Here is a 13,115-nt window from a genome sequence, read left to right on the forward strand (position 1 = left end):
TAATGTAAGACTGTAATTTATTCAGCATTATTGCATGAGAAAACAGCCAACTTTTGTTAATGAATTTCCTATTTTTCTTTCTTTCTTTGTTCTTTGTACATTGCATGGACAGTGTGAGTTGATGGTTTGTTTGTTGTATTTTTAACTTTGTACATCTACACACGAGCCAATCGTGCATTTGGTGCTTCTTGCTGTCTGTTAGACGAGGAATGTCCAGTCACTGGGTGTACGGCCATACTGCAAGACAAAAAAGATTGGCGAGGTGATGCTTTCCCCTTCCTCCAGGGTCCAAATCAAACTTGTGTCACTATGCAATAAAGTTGTCCTCACCAGTGCCTCTTAATTGCAAACAAATCACAAATTAGAAAAAATGAAATGAAACACCCTTGAGCAAATCTGCCAACTCGGCCACCGAGGCGACACAACAGAGAAGGAATAATAACAATCACAACAAAATGTTCCCCCAATCCGTGACAGCTGCGGAGACAAATCCAATTATTTGCCTCTCATTCTGCAAATTTGTTCTAATGGTCCAAGTGAGAAAGTAAATAAACGCACGCGAAGGGGAAACAAAAGGATGTGATTTCTAATTAACTTGAAAGAGGAACAGGAAGGGCGACTTAGTAAACCCATCTTTCATCCGCAGCCTCGGACCACTCGCTAGTTGTTTGTTGCACAATGTTGCTGCTCGCCTCCAAATGAAATGTCAACAGATTTAAAGGCGGCGTGCTGTTTTTGTCGATTTTATTGTTCATTAAGCCTCCCCGCACTTGTCCGAGGCGTCTTCGTTTTGCAGCATCTCGGCTTTTTGAAGATCACAAAAAAAATGCTGAGGCAATAATTAGGTTTGTGCAATTACAGCGGGCTTAATGAGAGAACGCAGGAGTTTGCCACTCAGGCCTCTATCTCTGGATGAAGCCACAAAGCAGGAGGGGGGCACATTCATCAGGCACCCAAACGTCCCTCATGAGGCCTGCATGATGTATAGAGTGCTCATCTCCTGCCTCACAGTGATTACAATATTAGAATATGTAAACAGATTGAGTTAACTTCTTAAAGTTTTGTGAAACTGTTAAATAAATGTATCTTAATTATCCCATATTTAGTGTTTTATTAATTGCAATGCATTTATTCAACATTGTGAATTTATTCAACATTGTGACCTCTGTTTGAACTGTGCGAGCTGGAGTCGACTGCAGTCACGAAGCTTCATCACAAGACAGGAATTGTGCCCTCATCACAAGACAAGTGGCCGGAACATTTTTATGGTTGAGAAGCTTTTAGTGTTAAGGAATGTTTGAAATGTTTGCATTGTTGCTTGTGTAGTGATTAATTTCTGTAAATGATTGTCACATTGCTGCTACGTATTTCCCAAACCCCTCAGAGCAGTAATGTCCATGTGATAGGTCAACCCAATAAAAAGAGGAAAAACGACAGAATGCAGTTTGTGATCTGCACATCTTTGTTCATTCTCCTCGCGAGTTATAAGAATATATATATATATATATATATATATATATATATATATATATATATATATATATATATATATATATATACATATATATATCTTGTCTTCATTCCGTGTCTGTTTATTAAATGTTCTAGGTTGAATGAACCTGACGGAAACATTTTATATTTATGGTTTTGGTAGACATTTTTGTGCTACACTGCAAACTAGTTTGGGTCCAGAGACTGCGCCGCTGTGGGAGTGGTCACAGTCAGTTTGACCAATCAAAGTTTGATTTCCTTTACATGTACAGTACACAGTGTGTTAACCGCTCACTAGTCACTAGAGACATAACAGAAGCAAATGGTCAAATGGGGACCGCAGCAACGATTTGATCACCACTCTTCACATATTAACAATAAAATACATCACGCTAGGTCAGCTATCGACCCTGAGCATGTTAGCCGAGCAGCGAGGTTTGCGCTGACACGAAAATCAAGATCCACCAGCATTTGCGTTATCCACAAAAATATTACACCCAGTAGATGAAGGTAAAAGCTAATATTACATAAATAACTTCTCGTCATACTAAGAGGAAACTAAAATCAAGCAATTGGTACAATGAGTAACCCCTGGCAAAAAAAACCTCTCAATTTCAAATTGTTAATTGTAGTTATTTAGTGTGAGGGTTTGCACCAAGGTTATTGAGTTAACAAAAACTAATGAAATAACCTAAACTAAAAATTAAAAAAAAAAACTAAAACAATTTCGGAATAATATAAAAAACAAACAAACAAAAATCTTTGTTAAAAAAAAAAAAAACACCTGAAACTGCATCTTACTTAGTTTTATAGTAAAAATGTCCTTTGTTTTCGTCTTTTCCAAAGAATATCATGCATGATCTATCACAGAGGTTCTCAACCACGGTCCTCGAGTAACCCTATCCAGTCTGTTTTCCATGTCTCCCACAGCAGACACAGGTGTTTCAAATGATCAGCTAATCAGCAAGCTCTGCATGAAGTCTGATAACAATCATCCTCAGCTGTGCTGGCTGAGGGAGAGATGGAAAACAGGCTGGATAGAGGTACTCGAGGACCGGGGTTGAGAACCAGTGACCTATCAGGTTTCATTTTAAATATATATAGTTTGGTATTGCTGTACATTTGTACAGAAGAAAGTCATCCATTTTGAAAATTGTAGTTTACTTCATTATACAATACTTAGTGGCTTTTATTTTTATTTTGCACTTGACAAAAGTTCCATATAATAAAAAATATATAGATAAAAGTAACTACTTGTAATACAAACAAACAAATAAAAATGAACAAACTTGCTCTAGAAACTAATTAAAACTGAAATGATTTTTTTTAAAGTCAAAATGAAATAAAAACTGTTAAAAATAAATAAATAAAAAGCTATAGTGCAAAATCCACCATTACCATGGTGTGCACCAACCTGAATATCTTTGAGTTGTTTGAAGATACGAGCACTCAGCTGTGATCTCTTGTCCTGACATGCGTTATGATGATTATTTTGACATTTGTGAAAAAAGTAAACAGACAGATATTGGATGTTCAAATAAGGACAAAGAAATACGAGATGGTACTGTAGAAGTCACAACTAAAGAATGTAAGTATACTTTGGCCACCTCGGCCTAATTTGCATTGATTTATATTAGTAAACACTGTCGATAGATCTTCGTGTGTGACTGTTCTACCTCTCCCAAGAATACAATTTCTGCCACTGGGCAGATCACGCAGGCGGTGCCGGAAACGATACCGTTCAGGGGCGGAGTTGCAAGCTCTTCTTCTACAGGTTTGGACATTACATCAGCTAAAGCTAAAAGCAATCGCAAGCATACGTATATGATTGTGTGTGTCCAGATGGACTGACCTCCATCCTCATTGATCCAGTGCACAAAGATATTCATGGTTCCATCTTCAGTGATTTGATGGTCCTCACCGTACAGCCACAGGACCTGTTGACATCCAATATCCACCGCCTCGTACTGTGCACGCAGTGTGCTAGCATAGTTGCTGTCCAAAAATAAGATCAATCATTGTACACTTATTTACGTGATGATACTATACACTAATTCAACTGCGCAAGTTTCGCACCCTCCCATCTTGCAGTCTTCCCAGGCCCCCGTGTACTTTGGGTCGGCCCACAAGGAGATGTCTTTGGTAGCCGCCATCTTAAAGCAAGAGGTGACTAGGCTCATGTAGACAAACAGCAATGCTCGGCTTGGCTTTCGGACAGCCAGAGATGGCTGAGAGACAAACAAATGATTATTCATATTGCTGAGGATCTTAAACATTGGATACTGTACTTGTTGCTACCTCTGTGCTGATCAGTGTGGGTCTGATGTACAGACTGGCTGTGTCTGAGCAAGGTACCCAGTCCTGAACCACTTCCACAAGTTTCCTGATACACTCCAGCAACTCAAATATCTCAAATAGGGAACACAATGAGTATTTGTTCCCATCACGGCCTACTTGCTTGACAACTGCAACCTCCAACTTACTGGCAGGCAAGCTCTCCTTGCCGACATGACCATGCGTTGCATGTTGAGCATCGGCCTGAAGAGTCGCAATCGATTGTCAGCCCCGCGGTAAGCCTTCTCAGACATTCAAACAGCTGTGGAGAAGTTATTCCGCAACTCAAAGTGCTTTACGTGAGTTAAAAAACAAAAAGAGAAATGAAGGTTTCTCTCTTTGGGCCATACGATGATTAAACTTCAGTCTTGTCCTTGTTAAGATCATTCTCTGTCATCCAGGATTTGATGTACAGCATAAAGACGCCGTCAGAAGGGAGCATGTATCAATTCAACAAAAAATAACCTCAAATTGAACCTTGAGCCACACCATGTTACTTCGTGGACTTTCAAGGAGCATGTATATAAACTTGACATAAAGCTTGGAATAAAAACCATTCATGTACAGCACCAGAGATGCCTGCCAGATATTTTTGTCTATTTTTATCAATGGTGTGGTCTTGCGGATCATAAACAGTGCTTACAAACAGTTCATTATAAAATTTTAATGTGTTGCACATAAAAATTGTATCTAAATACATGACTGAAAACAATCAATTCTAAAAGATTACATGCAAATGAACTGTACTTTAAAAGTATGTAAGTATGACTTAACTGCACTTAACTACTGAATGCAGGAAAAGTTCAATTTCGAATCACTACTACTGATGAAAAGTGGAACCGCACACATTTAAAAAAATTAAATAAAAAATCACTCACTCCCACATACAAACATGGTCTCCCAGGTGGGGAAGCGAACCCACGCCAATCTGCATCTTAGGCAAGTGACTGTACCACTCAACTGCGCACACCTTTCATCACGTTTATAATGCACACAGGACTTCACATTCACAGAGGGCGGGAAATTAAAACCCGAATCCAGTCTGAAAACAATTGGCCAGCTGCTTGCAGGAGTAGCTAAAGTTTTTTCATCTACTAATTACAAGACGTGTCAGTCAGATATTTTTGGCCAAATTATTACAGAGATCAGCTTTAACTATACTTAATGTGCTCAGCTGATTTAAAACAAAAAACTACTTTAAACCACTGAAGCAATATGCATTTTCATCATTTGTGATTGTTTGAAGTGCCACTAGAGGGAGCCAAAACTTTAACAACCATTATTGAATGTGGATCATGCCACGTTTTTGTCTCCAAAATTACTCTTCAGCTGTGACCCCAAAAAATTGGCTTGCATGTGTTAAGAGACACGTTACTCATAACATGTATTAGACGGAACTCTTTTGCCCTTCCTCCTCATGCACTAATCCCAGATTACAACGTGATGACTCAGCGGCCAACAGCATGGGTTTTGTTCTGGTACTTTTTATTCTATGAAATTATGTGTCTGTGATGCCTGTTTTAATTGTATTATGTTGCTGTCTGCTCTATATAACAATATGACACACAAGGGGAAGTTTTAGCATTCACCATAACCCTGCTGACTGTTACCTGCATCCCTCCGTTCACACACTGTGCTGTCAAATTCTTAAGTGGCTATAAATACTGTATGAGCATGTCGTATCTCCCAAAATGTGGGTGGGGGGGGGGGCATGTGTGGGCGTGTGCGTGTGGGCCTAATCTCTACCTGAGAGCTTCGGCTACTTAGTATGAGCCGGGACAGTGGATTGTGCTGAGAGCAGGACCACATCGTCCACCTAAATTGTGACCAACAATAAGGAGATAGTTGGGCCTCTTCCACTTATTCCGATTCTGATGGATTTACTTGGACACAAAACAACTGAATGATGCTGTCAAGGCATTTAATGATCTTTTAGATTCTCCTTGTACAAGGAGCAACTGTGGGGATTTTTTTGAAGTGTGAATCACCAAGATGCTGCAACTGAGGGTAGGGTGATAAACTGTATTTGTCCACTAGGAGCATCAACACAGGGTGTGCCTAAAGTTACTGTACAGTTGACTATTGCACAGGGAAAACGTTTTGGACACCCTGTGGACTGATCACAAAGTACCTTGAAGCTCGGAACGCTGCAGTCACCCATCAAGATTGGAGCGTCCATGATGACAGAACACTGTAAAATTTTAGTATTTGTTAGGAAAGTGCTAACTTTGACCAAAAAGTATAAGTGGTTCTCAAACTTTTTACATCAAGAGACACAAAATAATTCTTAGCTCTCTAAAGATCATCATAATGACAATATTTAAGTACAGTAGTGTAAGTTTGTCATGCTTCATCATACTGATATTGTATCGGATTCCAAAGATCAACGTGAAATTATTCATTGTAATGAATCAATATTCGCAAATCAAACAATAAAAATAATCTTTAAAGCCAGCCCAGTCTTTAAATAATAAGTTTATGTTACCCATCTCCTCACCCCCTATTTATATTTATCCCAAACATTTCACCCTAATAACGTTTTTGTGTGGTAAAACATACCTAACAGGAGTCGTCTCCACAATATTGAAATTCAGTCAAGCCAGCTAGAGCTAACCCTTTTACAAATATTTACACAAGCGCTTGTCATGTTTCCGCCCTGGGGAAAATGTTCTTGTTTTAAGTACCTCAAATAGCAGACGAGCCCGGTTGAATTCGGAATGGAGACGCCCTGCTGCTTTGCTACTTGATTAGTAACGTTCAACGGAATATTTGTTGCGTCTTTCATGAGCTGTTGTTGTTGTTACCGCTTCTTACCACAGAGTGGCGCTATTAGTTTATATTAGTCGTGGGTCCTCGCGGTTCACTAACTCCGAATGCGCATGCGCGAGAGGTGAACGGTGGGATTGATTACTAATCAAGCTTGGTAAGGTAACGACAATTTGTGTATTTTTGTGTTTTGAAGATGTTTAGCGTAAGGTGATTTAAAAAAATATATATTATTTATTGTGTAGACGTTTTACAGGGTTCCCCCCGTTGATTAACCGCTTTTGTGGCCCAAAACAAATTGTTAAGTGATCTTCCGACTTTTCGCTTCTAAACTTCACATAGCCTATAATTTTAAATAGTAAATACAGCAATTTATATGTATTGTTTAATAATGTCTTAAGGTATCCCTGTGGTTATTTTATTAACGTATAAGCGTCACCTCAATTAGTTTTAATCTTCCGCACCTGTTGCATAAATTATTTACCACGTTCACAATGCTATCAATTATTTTATTTTCTATTTAAGTGTGCACTTTCTTAAACTTCCATTAATTGTCATTCAAGTTTATCCAATTCAAACTTTTAATTATCAACATCTTAATGCATTTGATACTGCAAATGCAAAATAAGTGCCACCATTTATTTGATCATTCCTTTCATTATACATTTGTTTTCCCACATTAGGTTTGTATTTGATAATTCCATAAGTCTCTGCAGTGGGCTTTTAAAGTAAGTCACCTACCTGTATGTGCTTTAAATCTTGTTACATTTACTTAAGTTATAGCTATAAAGTCGGGTATTTGAACGTTTCTACTAACCTAGGTTGGGATTTTAAACTCCAGGTGTGGGTTTGTGTGTTGACCTGGTGGAGACCCTAAAGTTAATTCTTACATCCTTCCTTGCTTGCAATGTCATCTTTCCTCCTCATCCTTAATTCCTTCCTCCCTTCCCTCCTTAAAGTTATTTAAAAAGTGTATTTGACCCACCATGCGTAAGTTTGTCGCGTCACTCGTTGACCACACTACTTGTCTGTCCCCAGACTCCAGCCTCACTTGATGATGGAGTACAACAAGCCCCATCTAACGCGACGCCACAACCCGGTGGACAGCATCTGCCGCAAACTGCAGACCATCGAGTGGTGCGGTGACCGGGAGCCCAATAGCCCCTTCCATATCCCTAAACTCTCCTCCAGCAGCTATAACACCCCCCAGCATGGCCTCAGGTGCAACCTGGAAGCCATCTTAAAGAAAGAGGTCCACGGGAGCAAAGTGAAAGATGACAGAATGCCAAACTGTGGACCAACTCAGAAGAGCAACATCCCATCCTCGATTCCTTCCACACCAGCAGGCAGCACCTCAGCTAACATCACATACACCGTCACGAGAGGTCTTGATCAAAGTGCAACAAAAGCATTCAAGAATTGGCAGAAGTACTGCTCCACTCCCACAGGCCAGAAGAAAGAATCGCCGTACCTTTCGTTTGCACAAGACGGACCTCTGTCGGCGCAGCCCGAGAGCGGAATTAGGCAAGCGCTCTCTTGCACCTTCACCCCATTGCGCAGCACCATCTCTTACGGCTTCAACTTCAGCCCTGTGGATGCTGAAGGATCCCCCGAGGGTGAGGAGGGTGAACTGCCCCGCTCGGCTTTGGTTGTCAGAAAATTGTCTTTGGGAGATGGAGGTGAGAAGGAATGCATATTGGGGCTTACAACCAGCTCAGTAAAAACTTGCAAAATACTATATTTGGCCATTGTTTTAAGAATTTGACATTACTATCAGGATTTTAGAGCCGGTGGCAGATTATTTTCAGTAGGCCTACAGTCAAGGACCAGCCTGACCCACAAATTGCCAACATTTGAGTATCATTGACACACAGTGAACCGCAGTGCGGGGGGGGGGGATGTGTGGGGGGGGGGGGGGATGTGGGGGGGGGGGGGATGTGGGGGGGGGGGTTAATGAAACAAAAAAACAAAAAATCTCCCAAAAATGCAGATAAACATTCAATACATGGAAAATGGGGTGAAGAAATTCAACTCCCTAAAAAATAAAACAAATATTTAATAATATTGGAAAATAATTGGTGGTAAAAAGCCAACTGTGTATACTGTGAAGCACCACAGTCAGAACATCGAAATTGTTTGCTGTATTATTTTATTTTGCAATCAGATCAATTATGTTATTGATCGATCGGCAAATTATAACATTTCAGGTGATCACTGAGCCAATCAGATCTGTGTAAAGTCTATTCTATACCTACTGCGTATTTCTTAAATTCAATATTTTATTGATTGTCTATTTTGAACTTTCATTAGGAAAAAATTACGATATGTTATCCTATTACAACTCCAGTAGAAGCGTATAAATAAATATTTTATATTAATTCATTTTTCATTTGCCTTTATTTCAGCATAACCCCGACCTATAATACCAAAACATTTATTTATAATGAATCAGATATTTTTTATTGTAATACAGCTTGTTAGTTGTGAGTAACCTGCACTGGTACTGCAATTGGGAAAACGGTTCTGTAAAATGCAAGTGAGTCTGAATACAAATAGGTTAGGCAAATGCAAACAGGGGATATTGAAAGTCAAGCAAGTATAAAATGGTTGACCTTATATAACATGGCACAATTTTTTTCGAAAGTGTTTGTTTCTGGCCACTGTCGTCAACACTGCCCTGAGGTGCAACTGAGCATCATGTGCTTGTCTTGGCTCGTGCTTAGGGAACACACTGGCCTCTGAGAGCAAAAACATGGCAGAAGTCAGCTTCATCTGTGAGGAGAATCTCCTCGACACCATCTTCTATGCGTGTGACACGCAGCGTCGAGGTAACATCGACACAAACGCACACATACAGGCACTAACTAACATTTCTGATATTTGCAGTTGTTTACTTTGAATGTACTTCTGTACCACTACATAAAGTATAGCACGTTTCCCGGACAAGAGTGACTTTTTTTCTCCAATCAAAGGGGAAAAGATGGATTCAAATCCAATTTGTATTTTAAGGCTGTGTTTTGTTTTTGTTTGTTTTTTTTCTATGGAAAACTACTTGTAGGAAAGGTGTACGTGTCTCACATTGTGGACTTCTTGCGACACACCACCAGCCGCACCTCTGAGGACAGTGGGCTGGAGGCGCTGTGCAACATGCTGGATCCCGAACATAAAGACGTTTCCATTGACTTGGACACGTATCACGCGGTCATGAGAGAGTGGATAGACGCATGCCGCAACAATGGGTAAAGGAATGACGACAGTTCATTGTGTCTGTTGTTAACAGTCCTGACTTTCACTTGGCTTCATCTGTTGCATTTTAGGGAAGAGGCATTAGAAGATGTCACCCAGGACGTTGTCAAAGTAAGACGTGTAACACCCAATAAGGTAATAATTTCCTGAAAATGTGGCAACGCCTGAAAACATCATAACATTTGCACTAAACTTGATCAAAAATGCAATATTATAAAACCCAATAATGCCCAATCCTTATTGATATTGTAATATCTTGATCATATTTAATATTTAATATAAGTATATATTATAATAATAATTGTATAACTATTACAGCAATATTTTTAATTACATTATTGGGTTTTATTACATTTTTGGTCAAGTTTAGTGCAAATTGTATTCTGTTTTCAGGAAATGGTTACATTGTAGTGTGCTACAAGACAACCTTTCTGGTGAGTGTATGTTCCCAAAGTTGCTTATTTTTTCTTATTGGTCAAGAGCCACCTTGATGGCATTGTAGCCAGGAAGTCCATACTGCCCAACGTAACCTCGGGAAGCTTGGAGGGCTTTGGAGGGGACGTTTCAAGAAACGGGTAACAAACCATATAATTTAATTGAATTTATTTATTTTACCTCAAACATCAACAGACGGTACACTTCAGACTTTATTTGTCATCTCATGTTATCACTCAAGGGACAAAAGAAGTTGAATTTTTTTTATGTAAGGCCCATGTTGTTTGGATTTGCATATTTGTATAGAAAAGTCTTAGATATTTAACCATGTAAAGGAGTCACTTACAGTTAGTCTCAGGAGGCAGAAAAGCTCCTCCAATTCTGTAATTAGTCACGACAAACCCTCACTTGCTTCTCCGCTCTACAGTGAAACATCAGAACTTGTGTACTGCCTTGCCGACCTGCAGATGAGCAACCAGAAGCTCCAGGAGGAGGTGAAGAAGCTAAAACAAGCGTTGGAGAGCATGGAGGAGAGCAACCAAAAGCTGGCAGATGAGAACGAGGAGCTGCGCAACCAGAACAGAGCGTACGATATCCTCACGGGTGCCACAGTGCCAGGATGCTAAGCGCTGTAACTCGTCCCTCCTCTTCCACAGTCACCGGCAGTTGATCCACAAAGAGAAGATGCTGCACCATGAAGTAGAAGAAATGAAGGCCACTCTGAGCTGCACAGAGGAAGGCAGAGCTCGCGCCTCCGCACACAGCAAACGCGTGGTCAGACAAGTGTCACCCACAATCCAGCTTGCATGTTGTGAAAAATGCTGTAGGGCTGATACTACTCAAAGAAACGGCTTCCTCTTTGCAGGAGAAAGAAAACCAAGATCTCGTAGCCAAGGTTGCTGCGCTTCAGGACGAGGTACGTTTTTAGATATTTTTGCGCATGGCTTTGACATCCTAACTCTCCTCTGACTGCGTCCCAGAACTTCATCGTTACCATGGAGATGGACCAGCTTCAAAAGAGAATAGCGCAGCTTTGTGACATGAAAGCTGACCTTCAGGCTAGCACAATTTTGTTTGTTTTTCTGCACAAAACTGTATTATGTTCTGTGTTTGTACTCTTATTCATCTTTTACTTTTATGCCATATTTTTTTCTAATCTTTCTATGTCAAGTGCCACTCAATAAATGATGCTTGGTTGTGTAACACTTATGTCCTTGTCCTCAGGTGCAGATTCACTCCTTTGATGCAGTCATCACTGAAAAGGAATCTCTTATACAAGAGGTTATTGTCCTTTTCAATGTGTTTTATTTAACTGCTGACCTATCTGAGGTCTTGCCAAACACGTTTTTTTTTTTTAAACCGCTCAGTACACATTGGTTATCTGTCGTTTACAGAAGAGCAGACAAATAGATGAGCTCAAGGTGGCAGTGGAAGAATATTCATCCATCACGGAGGTCAGTTTATGCTGATCATTTTTTATTTTGATGTACTGACTATTGGTGGTTTGTTTCAGTTACTAAGGGTCGACAAGAGCAAATTGGAGAACCAGTTGTACATGATGCATCAAGACCTGTCGGGGTAAGTTTGATATCTAAAAGAAGAATCATTCCACCTGAGAGATTATCAGGTGTGCCGCAAGAAATCTTTCACTGCAATTCAGCGGCAGTTTGAGAAGCTTCATGGGTGCCGCACTGCATGTTATGCTAGTTTGTCAAAATAGAATCTGTTCTTGGTCAACCATGCAGCTGAAGGCCTGTTGCTACCATCATCTCCGAAGATCAGGCGTGAGTGCAACGACAAGGATGGGGCTGGACTGGCATATCAAAAGGCAGGGGAGCCCCCCCGCACTCCGTTTGGTGCTTTCATCAGTGGTAGTAGTAGCGGGCCTTGCACTGGGTTTTGGTTCCGTTGAAAGAACTTGCCGTGGATAGCTTCAAGTGCGCTATGCTTTGGAGCAGTGTGATGTCATGAAGTTTCTCATGTGCTTACAAAGCAAATCCTGTCAAATTTCGACAGCCTCGCATTGCCCATATTTTTTTGTGACTTTTGTTTACTGTTGTGCCTTAAGATTTTTCCAAAATAAAATCTGTGCCTTGGCTCAGGAAAAATATAGTAAACAATAACATATTAGGCAAGGTCTTGATTAGTCTGTTAAAATGTTTTCAAATGATCATTATGATGTTTGACTCTCAACAGTGCTGGCCTGTCACTTTCGGTGGCCTACAGGATGAACCAGAGCACTTCAGGATCCCTGCAGACAGAGTTGGCCTTGGCTCAGTCACCACTGGAGGTCAGCACTTTTCCCTCACTTGACAACTTGAGATGGACTTTCTGTATGGGTGACCAAAACTGCCAAAATTAAAAATAAATAAATAAATAAAAGTGAAAATAAGGCAAACAAGAAAGTCTTGGCGGCTTGCATAGAGCTCCAGCAATGGACGACTATCTTGTCCACTGTCCCCATGACTTATTGTCCAGCAACTCAAGTTGCAAGTTGTGGAGAAGATGGTTGTCCATTGATGGAGCTCTCCATGCAAGCCGGCAACGCCGGCGAAACTTCCTTATTTGCCGACCCATTCACTCTAGGCAGTTTGCAACAGCGGAGCCCAACTCACGACCCGCTTAGACCGCCCCCTCATTTGAATAACATTTCGACCTGACAGAGCATCTGCAGCCTGAAATAAATACATGTGAGAGCAGAGCGTTTTAATTTATTGATTGATATATAATTATATTTATACATTAATTTTTTTTGACTTTTTTCGCTTTTTTTTTTTGTGCTTTAAAAAAACAAACAATTTTTTACTTTTATATTCATTTTTTGTATTACATTTTTGAATGAA

The 13,115-nt window shown here is 40.2% G+C and overlaps 2 protein-coding genes across 7 annotated transcripts in view; one reads left to right on the forward strand and one right to left on the reverse strand.

Annotated features, from left to right (window-relative positions):
* On the reverse strand, positions 1-6,635 carry bcat1 (branched chain amino-acid transaminase 1, cytosolic). 2 transcript variants are annotated; one of them, XM_086058789.1, is made up of 7 exons: positions 3,975-4,294; positions 3,790-3,900; positions 3,568-3,719; positions 3,344-3,486; positions 3,168-3,259; positions 2,906-2,980; positions 1-237 (listed from the first exon to the last, which is right to left on the reverse strand). In XM_086058789.1, the coding sequence occupies exons 1-7, from the start codon at positions 4,077-4,079 to the stop codon at positions 199-201; spliced, it is 717 nt and encodes a 238-aa protein (XP_085914915.1). In that variant the 5' UTR covers positions 4,080-4,294; the 3' UTR covers positions 1-198. The 2 variants fall into 2 exon arrangements, 1 of the variants encoding a protein (XP_085914915.1); XR_015090477.1 differs by lacking the exons at positions 2,906-2,980; positions 3,168-3,259; positions 3,568-3,719; positions 3,790-3,900; positions 3,975-4,294 and adding exons at positions 5,957-6,016; positions 6,510-6,635.
* Positions 5,615-13,115, forward strand: part of irag2 (inositol 1,4,5-triphosphate receptor associated 2) — a 25,386-nt gene continuing 17,885 nt past the window's right edge. For all 5 annotated transcript variants that reach the window (XM_086058783.1, XM_086058785.1, XM_086058786.1 and 2 more), the window contains exons 1-14: positions 5,615-5,832; positions 7,630-8,270; positions 9,315-9,419; positions 9,650-9,830; positions 9,909-9,972; positions 10,318-10,412; positions 10,700-10,858; positions 10,929-11,046; positions 11,138-11,188; positions 11,253-11,330; positions 11,497-11,553; positions 11,667-11,726; positions 11,786-11,850; positions 12,469-12,562. In XM_086058783.1, the coding sequence (XP_085914909.1) occupies positions 7,646-8,270; positions 9,315-9,419; positions 9,650-9,830; positions 9,909-9,972; positions 10,318-10,412; positions 10,700-10,858; positions 10,929-11,046; positions 11,138-11,188; positions 11,253-11,330; positions 11,497-11,553; positions 11,667-11,726; positions 11,786-11,850; positions 12,469-12,562 (1,752 nt within the window). In that variant the 5' untranslated portion in view covers positions 5,615-5,832; positions 7,630-7,645. The remainder of the gene's footprint in view (positions 5,833-7,629; positions 8,271-9,314; positions 9,420-9,649; positions 9,831-9,908; positions 9,973-10,317; positions 10,413-10,699; positions 10,859-10,928; positions 11,047-11,137; positions 11,189-11,252; positions 11,331-11,496; positions 11,554-11,666; positions 11,727-11,785; positions 11,851-12,468; positions 12,563-13,115) is intronic.

This window comes from Leptonotus elevatus, chromosome 17 (genome assembly GCF_054856555.1).
Source record: "Leptonotus elevatus isolate MCC_2025b chromosome 17, RoL_Lele_1.0, whole genome shotgun sequence".
NCBI classification, from domain to species: Eukaryota; Metazoa; Chordata; class Actinopteri; order Syngnathiformes; family Syngnathidae; genus Leptonotus; species Leptonotus elevatus.